Source organism: Bubalus bubalis, chromosome 15 (genome assembly GCF_019923935.1).
Source record: "Bubalus bubalis isolate 160015118507 breed Murrah chromosome 15, NDDB_SH_1, whole genome shotgun sequence".
Taxonomy (NCBI): domain Eukaryota; kingdom Metazoa; phylum Chordata; class Mammalia; order Artiodactyla; family Bovidae; genus Bubalus; species Bubalus bubalis.
Genome location: NC_059171.1, coordinates 27179490 through 27194930, shown reverse-complemented (window position 1 = coordinate 27194930; position 15441 = coordinate 27179490). Strand labels below are relative to the sequence as shown.

Sequence of the window (15441 nt, the reverse complement as noted above, 5' to 3'; positions counted from 1 at the left end):
CGAACCCAGGTCTCCCACATTCCAGGCAGATTCTTTACCATCTGAGCCACCACGGAAGCTCAAGAATATACAAAAAATAATCACAAAACAGAGACTATACAGAACTCAAATCCCACATATTGATTAAGAGGTATTGTCTAAAAACAATCCTAATAATAATTTGTAAACATTATTTCAATTCTTTGCTAACAAATATTACTGATCATATTATATCAAGACACCCAAAAGGCAGGTCTTGGAGTACCTGTACTTGGGACAATTCCTTTGAGAAGTGGAGTATCTTCCAAGGCATACATAAATGACAGAGGCGGGTAAGCGACTGCATTCACAGAGATCTTCACACTGACCCTTCCAGCTGTCCCTGCCGGGGTATGGCAGTGGATGTCACTGGAATTGACAGAAAGAATTTGACAAGGCTCATCCCCAACAGTGACTGAGGTGTTGCCTGGAGAGAAGCCATTTCCTGCGACCATCAGAGTAGTTCCACCCCCAATGCTTCCGGAAGTCGGGGTGACAGATGCTACTGCGGGGCTGCTGACAGTTAGGTTTCCCAGAGCCAAGCCTTTTGTTCCCACCACCACACTAAGAGAATAAAGTCCAGCTGGAAGGGGAGTCATGAGAACAGTGATGTTCTTTTCATTCACATCGATTGCTCTGAACTGTTGGTTTCCAATGAAAACAGAAATGTCCTCCAAGACAGTGCCAAAACCTTCCCCTTCAATAAGAACTTTTTCAGATCCTTGGAGAGAGTTTGGGAAGATTCTTGTTACAAACACAGAGATACTTTCTGAGTAGGAAAAGCTGCAGTTCCCCTGACACTGAGCAGGCACCCCGTGGATTAGGAGATTTACTTTCACAAGCTGTTGGGGTGCAGGAGATGTTTCACATTCAATGGCTGTATAATTCACTGACAGAACTTTACATGGAAAATGACCCATCAGGACTTGTGCACCAGCAGAAGAAACTGCAAATCCGGAGCCTTTTATGGTCACTTTGGTCATTCCTGTAGTTGACCCTGCATTTGGTGATATCATGTCGATGTTTGGCAAAAGTACAAACCGCCTATCAAATTCACTGGACAGTGTGTTGATGGCAGTGCCTAGGTTGTAGACAGTTACTGAGACAATTTCCCTGATGCCAACATCCATTGAGTTTTGAGGGTCAACACGACACACAATGGAATTGTTACTACTTTCTTCTACAACACAGGGATAGCTACCAATTTTAACCTGAAAGTAAAGTGAACAGATGAACAAGTCAATACATTACTCTAGCATGAACTTAAATTTTGCATTCACAATGACTAAATTTGAAAAATTGATCATGTGAAAACTTTTTATTCATAAAATTAATTTGGGAGACTGATTAAGGTATATTTTGGATTGACCTTAACACTAAACTATGAGGACTTCCCTGGTGGTCCAGTGGCTGGAACTCCAGGCTCCCAGTGCAGGGGGCCTGGGTTCGATCCCTGGTTGGGAAACTAGATCCCACATGCCACAACTAAGACTCAGAGCAGCCAAATAAATAAATAAATATTTTTTAAAAACCTAAACTATGATCATACACAAACATTCGTAGCTACATTATTGATAATAGCCAAAAAAGGTGAAAAGAACCCAAATATCCATGAGCAAATGGGTGGATAAAAAAACTGTATACCTTATGCAATGAAATATTATTCAGCCGAAAAAGAAATGAAGTACTGCTACGTGGTACATCGTGGATGAACCTTGAAAACGCTATGCTTAGTGAATACAGCTAGTCACAAATGACCACATAGTCTATGATTCTATTTATAAGAATATTCACAAGAGGCAAATCCACAGAGACAGAAGGATTCATGGTTATCTAGGGAGGGCTAGAGGTATGGAGGGGTTGTGGATAATATCTAAGGGTCATGGGGTTCCTTTTTGGAGTAATGAAAATATTCTAAAATTGACCACAGTAATGGATACACAACTCTGTGAATATACTAAAAGCTTCTGAATTTTGCACATTAAATAAATGCATTGTATGGTATATGAATTATATCACAATTGAGCTGCTATAAATTAAACTATGAGGTTATGGATGAAACATCTTCCTTGTATGCATATACAGAAGTAAAAAGAAGATCTTTATAGTCTTACCTTATTAGCACATGTGAGATTACTGAAGCCACGTCCAGTAATTGTTATCAATTCATTTAATGTTCCGACGGATGGACTAATGTGGCTTATAGATGGGGAAAGACAACTTGAAAGCTCAAAGAGCAATCTCTCTGAATTTTCAACCCTGGTACTGTTCAGGGCACACAGGGGTTCTCTTGCTTGGCAGCCTGCCATAGAGCTTCCCAAGTGCAAACTCACGGGTCTGCCTTTAAACAGAAAAACTGCTTGTAAGTCATGGATAAAATTCTAAAACAAGAACTGTTTTCAGGCTATATTACTCTATTTTGATGATGGTGGTTTATAGTCTGGTAAATTCTTTTATTTTTCCAAACGACAAGAGGAGCCCCAGGCACTGCAAAGTTAAAAGACCTGGACAAAGATGATATGGTTAAGAGTGAATATAAGATTAATTTTTCAATTTCTCTAAGGCCAGATCCTATGGGGAAAATAAAATAACAACATTATCTCACATTTTAATATATTTTCAGACACTCACAGAGTATCAGAACTTTTTCACATTACATCTCATTTGAGGCACATGAGGATTCTGTAGACTGGCAGGACAGTATTAACATGATCCTCATTTTATAGAATAAATGCTAGCCTCAGAGCAGTCCCGACACATTCAAGGTCATGCGGCTAGTAAGAGACAGAGCCAGTCATCTGGCTCCTACTTCAGAAAGACTGCATACACCCTGGGTTTCCATCTTTAACTGAAGTGACAGAGTTTCCACCTTTAACCTTCTTACCCTGAGCATATGTGGCTTCAGTGCCCCCCACAAACAGGTGCAGGGGAATGTGACTGGTTTCAGCTGGGAAAACATTAATGACTCCTTGGAGAAAAATGGAGCGCGCCTCATCAACATACCCGCTGCTGTAATAACGGATTCCAGGTGAAGTAAACTGGTAAGAAAATGAACCTGCCATAAAATGAGATTGTACATAATAAATACAAGCAATTAATGCATCTTTGAAAATAAATTTGAAATGATCCTTCAAACTCACATACAGATGACAGGTTTTCAAGCATATGATATTTCAACAGAAGTAGTAAGGAAATGACTATCAAAAGACCATAAAATGGCTATAAAAGAGCTGTCCTGTATAATGAAATTCTATTCCATGAAGGCAAGATCCAGCATTAATTTTTCTAGAAAAAACATGTGATATCTGGCATAACTTACTGACCCCTAGAGAAAAACTCAACAGGCAATGAAAAATAGTTCATGAATAAGAAGTTCAAGCTGCTACACATGAAGAACAAAATGGGCAGTCTAAAAGGCACATTGTACACTAAGTTGTCCTGGAAGACTGATTTTAGAGCTGATTTCAATCAACAGAAATTCATTACTTGCTACCAGGTTGGTATCATTAAAACACATACTTCAGTCAATCTTTGTATTTTGCTTGTTTCAATATATTTTTCTGGTTGATTATTTCAGAATGAAAAGAGATATATCTGATATCAAAACTCAACTCTGATGTACAAAATGCCTTGCAGGCATTCATTAAGAATATTTTATAAATTTGAAGTATTTTGTGATAACAATAAAATGTCAACTAAACCATATCCTGTATTTGTATATATTATTTATGCAAAAGTATTTTAAATCTAAACAAATTTCTTTTTATTATATTTGGGAAAAAGAAACATGATGCAAAATGCAGCAAAGTGGAAACATACCTGATGCAGATTTTTCTCTTCCATTGGTAAATCCTTTGCCATCATAAATTACACTTCCAGGACTGGAGACAGAGAAAACGCTGTATCCTATTCCCCTGAGATATGGATGTGCTTGCCAAAGCCATGTCACTGTGTCTCCCACAGACACATTTAAGACTGATGGTGACCAGGCATAACCTAATCCATGTACTAGGAGCAATTAAATCATATTTTTTTTAAAGAAAAAAGGAAAAGTAGGAAAAATTCTTAATAACTATCTTTTAAAATATTGCCTTTTATATAGCCACTAGTGAAAAAAATTTCAGTTAACATTATAAAATTTTTATGTGTCTAACTCAAACACATAATAAAAATAAACAGAAATAATGGAAAGTGAGATAATGTGAAGCTAAGGAAAAGATAAATCACACAACTTCAAAACTGATGACTAAGAGACCATTTGCAAAAAAATAAGAGTCAATAAATAAAATTGTTCAGAAATATCACATGGGGCTATTTTTTAAAGCTATGATCAATTCTTTAAACTCAAAAATTTTCTCAGGCACTGAGGCATGCAAAATTCTACATAATTTCAATTTGGATATTTATTTAGAAACCCACAATGGGAAACAAACTATAGTAATTCAGAAGGTTCTGAATGGCAATAAAACCAAATGGCAATTCCTGAACTTGGAAATTTTAAACCTAGCCTTCTTAGACTCAAGTCTACCACTGATTCATACTACATGTGGCCCCCTATGTCAAATGGATAAATTCTACACAAACTATAAACAAATTATACAAAGAAATAACAATACTTATGCTCTGAATACTCCGAAGTATTATAAGTAAAAATCTAATTCCAGGGTAACATGCCTCCATTATTTACAACATATAAAGGCCATCTTATACCTGAATCTTCCCCATTGTTGGTAATCCTAAATACATTCCCTGTTGAATGTAGAACACATTTTATGACAGTTTGTGATGATGATGTCACATTGCAAGGGAAGGACCCTAGAAAGAATAAAGATGGGGGAAAATACATTTTCTCAAATAGTTTTTGAGAAATACAGAGACGAAGCATAAGTAATAGACAGTCAAAGCCCTAAAAAGCTCCAATTACACAGTAGGATCTTTGGTACTTTTTTTCTGATAGTAATTATGTTTGAGTACTGATTACTTTTAGAACAGAGACCTCTCATTTAAAGTGTTTGATACACATTAAATATTCAGAGTATTTATTGGAGATGATGAGGGACAGTGAAGCCTGGAGTGCTGCAATCCATGGGGTTGCAAAGAGTTGGACACAACTGAGTGACTGAACAACAATAACAAACTATCAAAATCAAAAACAGTTAGTTTCTTTTATACCAGCTAACCAAATACACTTAACCTTTTATACATTAATAGAAAATATGAAGCTTCCATGACTGAGAGTATTTGTGTAGTAACTCGGCACCCAGAGCGCATCCTTTAAGATGAGAAATATGATAACAGCCCTCCTGTGAGGATGAAATTATTACCTAAAAGCACAGTGTTCTCAGTTGGGATCGTGCTGAATCCAAAACCCATTATAGTGATTTCAGTTCCACCATATAAGGAGCCTTTCTGTGGAAACATGTTGGTTACTTCCAAAATATACTGTATAGAAGCACTTAACTTGTCTCTGCAAAAGAAAAATTAACAGCTATTTCAAGGAGCCTTACATGGGGTCATGTTGCTTAACTCTACTTAGGACATGATTCATTTAAGAGAAAATAATTGAATATCTAATTACCATACCTTGTTGATGCAAAACCCCAGTTTCTGACTTCGACACAGATATCATGTTTTCCAGGAGACAACTTGGGCAAAAGGCATCTAATATCTGTGAAGTTCCGGTGAAGGACCTGGCAGGATTTCCCTCCAACGTAGACCTCCATATTTTGTGTCAGTTCATTTCCAAAGTTATAACCCTTAATCATTAAATTAACTTCTCCTATTATTTTAAAAGGAAAGAAAATTTTACAAAAAGAGCCCATGTATTATTTAGCACAAAATTTGAATATTAAGTAAACCAACTCATCTCTTATCTTTCATTGGATTTAGGACATCCTAACACTTTGACTGTGTGGATCACAATAAACTGTGGAAAATTCTTCAAGAGATGGGAATACCACACCACCTGACCTGCCTCTTGAGAAACCTATATGGAGGTCAGGAAGCAACAGTTAGAACTGGACATGGAACAATGGACTGGTTCCAAATAGGAAAAGGAGTATGTCAAGGCTGTATATTGTCACCCTGCTTATTTAACTTATATGCAGAGTACATCATGAGAAACGCTGGACTGGAAGAAGCACAAGCTGGAAACAAGATTGCCGGGAGAAACGTCAATAACCTCAGATATGCTGATTGACACCACCCTTATGGCAGAAAGTGAAGAGGAACTAAAAAGCCTCTTGATGAAAGTGAAAGTGGAGAGTGAAAAAGTTGGCTTAAAGCTCAACATTCAGAAAACGAAGATCATGGCATCTGGTCCCATCACTTCATGGGAAATAGATGGGGAAACAGTAGAAACAGTGTCAGACTTTATTTTGGGGGGCTCCAAAATCACTGCAGATGGTGACTGCAGCCATGAAATTAAAAGATGCTTACTCCTTGGAAAGAAAGTTATGACCAACCTAGATAGCATATTCAAAAGCAGAGACATTACTTTGCCAACAAAGGTTCGTCTAGTCAAGGCTATGGTTTTTTCCAGTGGTCATGTATGGATGTGAGAGTTGGACTGTGAAGAAAGCTGAGCACTGAAGAATTGATGCTTTTGAACTGTGGTGTTGGAGAAGATTCTTGAGAGTCCCTTGGACTGCAAGGAGATGCAACCAGTCCATTCTAAAGGAGATCAGTCCTGGGTGTTTATTGGAAGGAATGATGCTAAAGCTGAAACTCCAATACTTTGGCCACCTCCTGCGAAGAGTTGACTCATTGGAAAAGACTCTGATGCTGGGAGGGATTGGGGGCAGGAAGAGAAGGAGACTACAGAGGATGAGATGGGTGGATGGACATGAGTTTGAGTGAACTCCGGGAGTTGGTGATGGACAGGGAGGCCTGGCGTGCTGTGATTCGTGGGGTCGCAAAGAGTCAGACATGACTGAATGACTGAACTGAACTGATCTGAACACTTTCAGAAGTAAAAGAAAATCAGTGAAAGAATTGATAGCTGCAAGAGGGAGATAAAATTCATGTTCAATTGTTTAACAGGGAAAAGAAGATGGCAAATAATTTTTTTTAATTTAAATTTTTCTTACTGCATATGCTCTAAGTGATATAATGAACAGCCCAGTTCATGGTTAAAAAAGAAAACCTGTGACAGGTTTTGCTTCAAGAAACATAACTGCAAGAGAAACTGCTTCAAAAGCCTGTCCAGAAATGACACACGTACATATATTATTATATATGTATTCTGTTATGTTCTGTTCAATCGCCCAGTCATGTCCAACTATTTGTGATCGCATATACTGCAGCATGCCAGGCCTCTGTCACTCACCATCTCCTGAAGTTTGCCCAAGTTCATGTCCATTGCATCAGACAAATACATATATTGTCCAATGCACTGGATACACACATATATATATCAAAAGACTAATTTTGTTGAAGAATTCCTTACCCAATATTGTCCGTACTTTTGGACTAAAATCGGTTATAACTGGAGTCTGTAAACAACTATAACTATAAGCATTTTTTGCTGTGGCTTGAACTCCGCTGGTAATAACTGAAATATCAACTGTACCCTCAATTCTCTGAAACAAGAGGGAAAAATAAAACAATTAGAAAATACTAAATGTTAAGATACAGAAATTCCATGGCTAAAAGCAAAAGGAATCTCTCAAAATAAACCTTTAAAGATTTTTTTCCCCAAAGTCATGAATCAGAGTAATTACCAGATACTTTGAAAGTTGTGATGTCAAAGGAGGAAAGTTATTGTATAAAATGTAGGTTATATGTTTAAATTCTTAGATAAAGGTGTATGATATAGTGGTTTTGTGGATGCTTATGATCAATTCAAACACACCTACATTACTGGATTCCCCAGGGTTCTTCAATGTTCTGGACAAGTGATTCTCTAATTAATAAAGCATATGATACTAAAAGTTTTGAGTCTTTTGCTCTTAAAATAGGCTTGAATGAAACATTTATTCCTCTTCATGGACAAAGGACATTATTATATCTTTTGTTGACATGGTTCCAGAATCCAAGACTGAAACCTAAGAAAAATATGTGATGCTTTCACCAATACAGCACACAATTCCCAATTAGGAAAAACAGTTTTCCCAGCATCTAGTATTTACTTAGTGCCCACTCAGTGTTTAACTGAATGACATAATTTAAATGAAGTTTTAATCTGCTATATCCTCCAAATTCTTAGCTCCATCATTCAGTCCAATGCATGCTCAAATTCGGGGCTTCCCTGATAGTTCAGCTGGTAAAGAATCCACCTGCAATGAAAGAGATCCCCATTTGACTCTTAGGTCGGGAAGATCCCCTGGAGAAGGGATAGGCTATCCACTCCAGTATTCTTGGGCTTCCCTGGTGGCTCAGATGGTAAAGAATCTGCTTGCAATGTGGGAGACCTGGGTTCGATCCCTGGGTTTTGAAGATCCCCTGGAGAAGGGAATGGCTACCTACTCCAATATTCTGGCCTGGAGAATTCTATGGACAAAGGAGCCTGGCAGGCTACAGTTCATGGGGTCACAAAGAGTCAGACACGACTAAGCAACTTTCACTTCTCATATCAACTACATAGTAATATATACACTTGATTGCCTAGATATTAGTGTCTTAATTCATCATCCTTCTGCACACAGTAAGTAAAACAGTTTTGGCTTAAATTTAAACACTATTTTTAAAAATAGAGGAACAATGAGTGGTCCTAAAATGTAAAATTCCATGGGAAAACTCACATTTTGTGTGTTTTCTCAACAAACTGAAACTTTAACACATTTAACGTATTTATATATTCCTTTAAAAAACCCAAAATGTCTAGAGTTGCTTCCCTGAATTTTTTATACTATTTATTACTGGTATATTTTTTCATCCTTGGGTTTTCCTGGTCAACTCCCATTCGTCATCCTTCCACTTCTGACAAGATATGAACCTGCTCATGAAACTCTTCCTGACATCCTCTCCCCACTGTATTTTATCTTCACTTGTGTGTTTACTTCTATTATTTCACATGAAACACACTATTTAACATTAGTGTATGTGCCTCTCTTCCTCAATGATGTTAAGTATCTAGATTGTGAAGATAATATTTTGTATTTGGATCTTGGCAGAAAAATGTTGAAGAATTGTTAAAGAGCATAATGAACCTCTGCACTCATTAGGTAAATAAGGCATTTGTTTCACCCTCTACTGAGATGCTCCTTAATTCGCACAATTTCAGAGTTAGAAAAAAATAACCAAAACTGGATGCCTTACTTTGGGTGTTCTGCAGGTTATTTTATTCAAATCCCCTTCAATTACATTGCAGGTTTCATTTCCGACTAATACCTTTGAATATTCACGAAAGCCAAATCCAGATATAGTCAGAAGAGTACCACCTTCATTAGTAAAAACACAAAATCAAGTAACAACAAAAACACAATAGATTAACAATAACAAAAAGACACTTTGGCAGTAATCTAACTCATCATTCAAGAATTGTCTAATCATCCAAGAGATGGGTTGGCAAGTAGATCAAGGACCACATAGCCTGAGCTCCAGAGTCTGGAATTGTAAAGGGGCTGGGCTAGGTGACTGAGTGAAATAACACAGATTTGCAACTAACATTGCTTCTGGACATTACTAGGAGCAACTGCTATTTTCCATAGTGTCTTCTTCATCCTAAAGAGAAATTATGCTATTTGTATTTATTCAACTAGTGGGATATGAGAGTGAATTACTTTTAAGTAAATTAAAAACCCCAACAAAATAAAAAATAACTTAAAATATAAACACAGAACACACCCAAAAGATCAAGGCCAAAGCACAAAGTCCAAAACCAAGCATGATCAAACAAACAAGCAAACAAAACACAAAAGAAATAAAGCAAGACTGGAAAAATGTGTTATTTTCTTTCATCTTCTGCATCAGCCTCCCTTTCCCCGATTTATTCCTGGAACTTTTTCTGGGTCAAGTAGCTCCACTAAGACTGTGATTACAAATGGAGCAGTTGGTAAGCAGAATAATAACTAATAAATCTTATCTTGACATAATTAATGAGCTTGTTATAGAAACATGTAATAATTGATGATATTAATTCAATAACCTAAGACGTAGTAGAAGCAGTCACCCTGACTTGTGCTTCATAAGAAACAAAAGAATTAGTCATCCAGGCAATCACTGTGCCTTCCGAATGAGGTGTCTCCTTTGTTCTGTATGAGGAAGGTTTAGAGTCCTCTCCCTTCACCCTGTTCTAGAAATAGTTCTAATTGTTTGGAAAAATTAACTGTTACCTGCGAGGCTTCCAGAAGCAGGCCAGATGTGTGAGATCTGACTCTGATAAATGAAGTGGAATCCCTTCTCCTCTGCATTCCGTGCTAGTCCAACATCAGCGATGGACACAGCAACTGGGAAACGTCCAGCACTTCCATTCAGAATCTGGCATTTGATCTCATTTTCTTGTGATAAAAGAAGAAGAAAATGGTCAAGAAATGTTTTTGTTGTATAAAATTACTGAAAATTTATGTTTGCAAATATAAAAGTGGCCTTCATTTTTATATTCCAAAGAAACATATCTGAGGAAAATTACTCATATATTAATGGGAGGAAAACCTTTACAATCTACCTAATGCTATGGATCAGACCCTCCCAGAAAAAGAGTAAGGTAAAATAATAATGAGGGCAGAGTAAACAATTTCCTCCTGAGTACTACTGTGGCAAAAAAAGTTACTATAATAATTTTAAATCCTAATACATAAGGTAATTTATATCAATAATTTAAAGATTTTGGTCCAATACATTGTTTATGTCACAAACTGAGTAAAATACTAGGTTTCAACAAGAAAAGTGATTAAAAACTAAGTGAGAAAACCTATTCTTCATTTAGAACAGTATATGTGTATTTATAGTACAGTGCACGTCATCACCATCAATGTTATTATTATATACACCATATAATAATATTGGATATTAGATCTCAAGAATCCATAGAAGATGCAAATTTAAAACAATTTAAATAAGGAATTTCCCTGGTGGTCCAGTGGTTAAGACTCTGTGCTTCTAAGGCAGGAGGCACAGGTTCAATACCTGGTCAGGGAACTAAGATCCCCCGTGCCATGTGGTACAAAAGAAAAAGACATAAATGATACAGAAGATGAATTTGCTTATATAATCTAAACTTACTAAAATTAAGGAAAATAACTAGGATTATGAAAGAGGATTTTTAGGTAAATAAATAGTTATGTTCCTCATTTCCATGAATAGATAGTATTAATGATATTTAAGTTCTATATTAATGCATACAGGTTCTTCTGGACTATAAGTCCAGGAAGATGGCTATGGCCTCTTGCTATGACTAATGTGACATTTTCAAAGCATGAGCAGAGGGGATCACGAAATATCAGAGCAGCAATCTACGTGTTTTGTGTTCCAGAGACATAGCAAAGAAGGAAAGATTTCGTGTAATCTCTTTATGAGGGGAAAAAGAACAAAAATCACCTGTTACGGATAGAGGTACTACACAACGGTGCAAGAATTAGTCTGTGGTTATAACCAAAGATTAAAAAGATAAGGTATTTATTTAGAGGAGTTTCCCAATTTCATGACCACAAAGGAACTCTATAGGCAAATTATTATTGTAACACTGCTCTTTGATTCTATTTTCTCTTATAGAAAAACAATTAGACTCAAAAATAGTCATTTTAAAAGAACCTACCACTCAGAGAAAGAAGAGAGCAACCTGCTGGCCCAACTGAGACTGAGACAGATGAACTAGGAGAAAATCCTGAACCCGAGATGGTTAGAATTGTGCTTTCTTCATAGGACCCTGAAAATGATAAATATAAATGACAATATTAAAATGACAAAACATAGAATCTGTTGCTTGAAATCAGATATTTCAGAGGAAAATGACCCTATCTTCTAAAATATATAAATAATAAGCCTTTAAGCAAGCAGAGAAAAAAGACATTTATTTAGCAATGGTATTTTTCCCCCCATTTTATTACTGCACATTGCTTCGTGTTTGGAATTTGTGTGTTGATAGAGATTAGTGGAAAGAATTATCTGAGGAATGGAATGAGGTAAGTAAAGGAAAATTATTCTTATGACAAAGAAATTAAACAGACATCTCCATATGGTAACTTAGACTATGACAGAACTGCCATCACAAACTCATGAAAAAAGAATAAACTGTACAAGTAATGTAGTGGACACTTCCCATTTGAAACAGGATATGATTATTTAAGCTGGAGTGACATCAATCCTAAAGTGCCTGGGATATTCCAGGCTTATACTCTCTGGCCCAGGATCTTATACTGAATGTTCTCCATTGACTCTTAAGGTATCCAGGTTTGATCGATTAATGAAACGGTCACCCTACTTATATAACATCACACACAACATAGATTTCACATGGATTTAAATAGCTAAGAATGAAAAATCAAAACTTCAACAATTTATAAAAATACATAGTCAAATATCTTAAAAGACTTTTATGTAGAGATGGATTTGGTAAGATACTAAAAGCCATGGTTAACCATAAAGGAAAACATACATAAATTAAATGTTTCCATGAACAAGATACTAAAACAAATCATAAGTGATACACTAGGAAAAGACATGTGCAAAGAATTGATAAACATAATATATAGTACACAGTGCAAGTTGATAGAAACAAGACAATCTGGTAAATGGATAAAAGATGTTAACAAGCAATTTGCAGAAGAAGAAATAATCTAAATGTCCAAGAAACATAGAAGATGTTCCTGTGCATTACTAACTAGGGAACAGACAACATAAAAACAACGATGAGTTAACTTCTTACACTCATCAAATTGACCAAAATTAGAAAACTCATATTATTAACTGTTGGCAAGGGTGTGGATAATATGATGCTCTCATACCCACCGGAGGTACAGTCAGTTAGGGGAGCAATTTGGTCATCTAATGAAGTGAATACACATATACCTAGTAATCCACATGTAGGATGCAAATCCTAAAGAAATTCTAGCATGTATGTTACAGCAGATTTGCATAAGAAAGTTCAATACAGTCATGGGCAAAAACAAAAACACTTGTAAACAGTCTCAATGTCCATCAATAGAGGAACAAATAAACTGGTTTATCTATGAAGTATTTTAAACTGATTAATTACATATACATAAAACCATATATTTCTCAAAACAAATGCTGAATGACAAAAGTAAGGTGGAAGTGATATATACAACGAAATAGCTCATAGATAAACTTAAAAAACTGGAAAAATTACCATGTCTGTGTTATACACAAAGGGTAATTAAAATGGCATGGATGAATACGGACAAAATTAATTATTGTGCTTGCCTCTGGGGAAGGTGGTAAGGCACTTGCACTGAGCATAGAGCTTAGAGACAACTATAACTGTTCCTATAATATTTTCTTTCTGATGGTTAGAAATAAATATGACAAGTGTTAACAGCTGTTAAATTTTCATTGAGGAGAAAATGGGTGTTTTTAATAGCATTATTATACTTACTTTTTTTTTTATTACTTTTACACTCAAAGTGTGGCAAAAGGTACTTCATGTTAACTGAGTAAGAAATATTATTTTCAAGAATTAAAAGTGGAAAGTGAAAGTGAAGTCGCTCAGTCGTGTCCGACTCTTTGTGACCCCGTGGACTGTAGCCCACCAGACTTCTCTGTCCATGGGATTCTCCAGGCAAGAATACTGGAGTGGGTTGCCATTTCCTTCTCCAGGGGATCTTCCTGACCCAAGGATCGAACCCAGGTCTCCCGCATTGCGGGCAGACGCTTTAACCTTTGAGCCACCAGGGAAGCCCTAAAAGTGGAAGTCCATTACAAAATACAAAGATGTATTCAAAAACAAGAATACCAAAGTGGAATTTAAAAGTGGAAATCCATTACAAAATACAAGGATGGATTCAAAAACAAGAATATCAAAGGACTAAAACCAAATTAAAGTTCATGAAATCTTTATTCTTGAGAGTTCTGCAGGTTTTACAGTAGTGATACTAACTTTGGGATAACATGAATTTATATATAATACTATAAAAAGGTATTAGTATAATAATTACATTAGAAAGTATTATGAACAGTATTATAACAATTATAATACTATGATAAAATACTATATATTCTTCAGAATATATTCTTTCAACATAATAATGTGATATTTTAAAGATTTCAATGGGTGTTTTTTTGCTTGCTGAAATAATTAGCAGGTGAGTTTTCCTACTAGCCATCAATACTAAATAAGTGATTACAGTATCTGAGCTTATCTTTCTGTCTGAAAAAAAGCCATCCCTTACAATCCTTAGTCATTCTGTTTACTTCAACCCTTGGGAGTTCAGACATAAAGTGTAATCATATTTTTTAAAAGCAATCACATACCATGAAAGTGTTTCATGATGCGTCCCTCTAGACTGAGTTCTTGACAATAATTTTTCTTTCTCTTATTCTCAAACCTAGGGCCTAATTATTTTCTTTTACTAAACAGTAGCTGTCCTGTTACTGACCTTTTAGTATTATATCGCCTAGGAGAAGTGGTCTCATATGATGAAAGATTCCAGTTAAAACCCTAGCTAGTAGAGTTTAACAAAACTGCCTCAATATCAGAAATCTTAGATATTGATTTTAACTTGGTGAAATGGGAAAAGTAGAATACTAGTGAGTCCAATGTCAACACTGATATTTTTCCCAAAGAAAATTAATGATCTTTCCATAGCTTTCTGATTTGATACATTTTTTTTCACTATGTAGAACTGTCTGCTTGCCTTAGAAATTAAAAACCACTATCAGAGTTTACATTTTTGCTAATTGTCTTCCACCCTGCACTCCAAATTCAAAAACAAGAGATTACCTTGGGAAGGGTTTATGGCCCGGATTTGAGGAGTAGTTGTGGGTTCCCATGTAAACCCACAGTTGCCTGAACATTTAGCTGGAATTTCATTGACATAGACTTCAACCTACAAATAAATGAACACAGAGATAACAGAGGTAGCATGGTTAAACAGGTAGGATTTAGAAAAGTAATAGAATTTTGCTAGTTTGCTGGTTTCCAAAAATTAGTCTATTCTACTCATACTTTTTCTGCTTTGACACTTCATTGACTCATTCTACAAATGTGTCCATTATATTAGGCACAGCTCTAAATGGACGGGTACATTTAACAAAACAGATGACATTCCTGTTGTCACTCAACTTACATTCTAGCAGAGGTAGGGCAGAGAGTTGCATAAGGCTATAAACTTACCCCAAAAAGTAAATGAACATTATGCCCTGGGGGTAAGTAGTGCTATGGATAAAAACAAAGGTTGCTCTTGAGAAAGTCATCTAAACTCCTTACTCTTTAACTCCCTCTCTCTCAGGAAGTGGTAAGGTTAATAATCGCTTTACAGAGACACGACAAAGATTAAATGAAAGGATATATTTTCAAATACCAAC

The 15441-nt window shown here is 36.0% G+C and overlaps 1 protein-coding gene across 2 annotated transcripts in view; it reads right to left on the bottom strand.

The window, feature by feature from the left end:
* The window catches only part of PKHD1L1 (PKHD1 like 1), a 177424-nt gene that overhangs the window by 93900 nt on the left and 68083 nt on the right, over positions 1-15441 (bottom strand). For both annotated transcript variants that reach the window (XM_006069588.4, XM_044928623.2), the window contains exons 27-38: positions 14858-14963; positions 11714-11824; positions 10293-10457; positions 9277-9398; positions 7466-7598; positions 5602-5797; positions 5343-5485; positions 4729-4833; positions 3838-4026; positions 2903-3073; positions 2133-2359; positions 245-1229 (exon numbers count right to left, since the gene is read on the bottom strand). In XM_006069588.4, the coding sequence (XP_006069650.4) occupies positions 245-1229; positions 2133-2359; positions 2903-3073; positions 3838-4026; positions 4729-4833; positions 5343-5485; positions 5602-5797; positions 7466-7598; positions 9277-9398; positions 10293-10457; positions 11714-11824; positions 14858-14963 (2653 nt within the window). The remainder of the gene's footprint in view (positions 1-244; positions 1230-2132; positions 2360-2902; positions 3074-3837; positions 4027-4728; positions 4834-5342; positions 5486-5601; positions 5798-7465; positions 7599-9276; positions 9399-10292; positions 10458-11713; positions 11825-14857; positions 14964-15441) is intronic.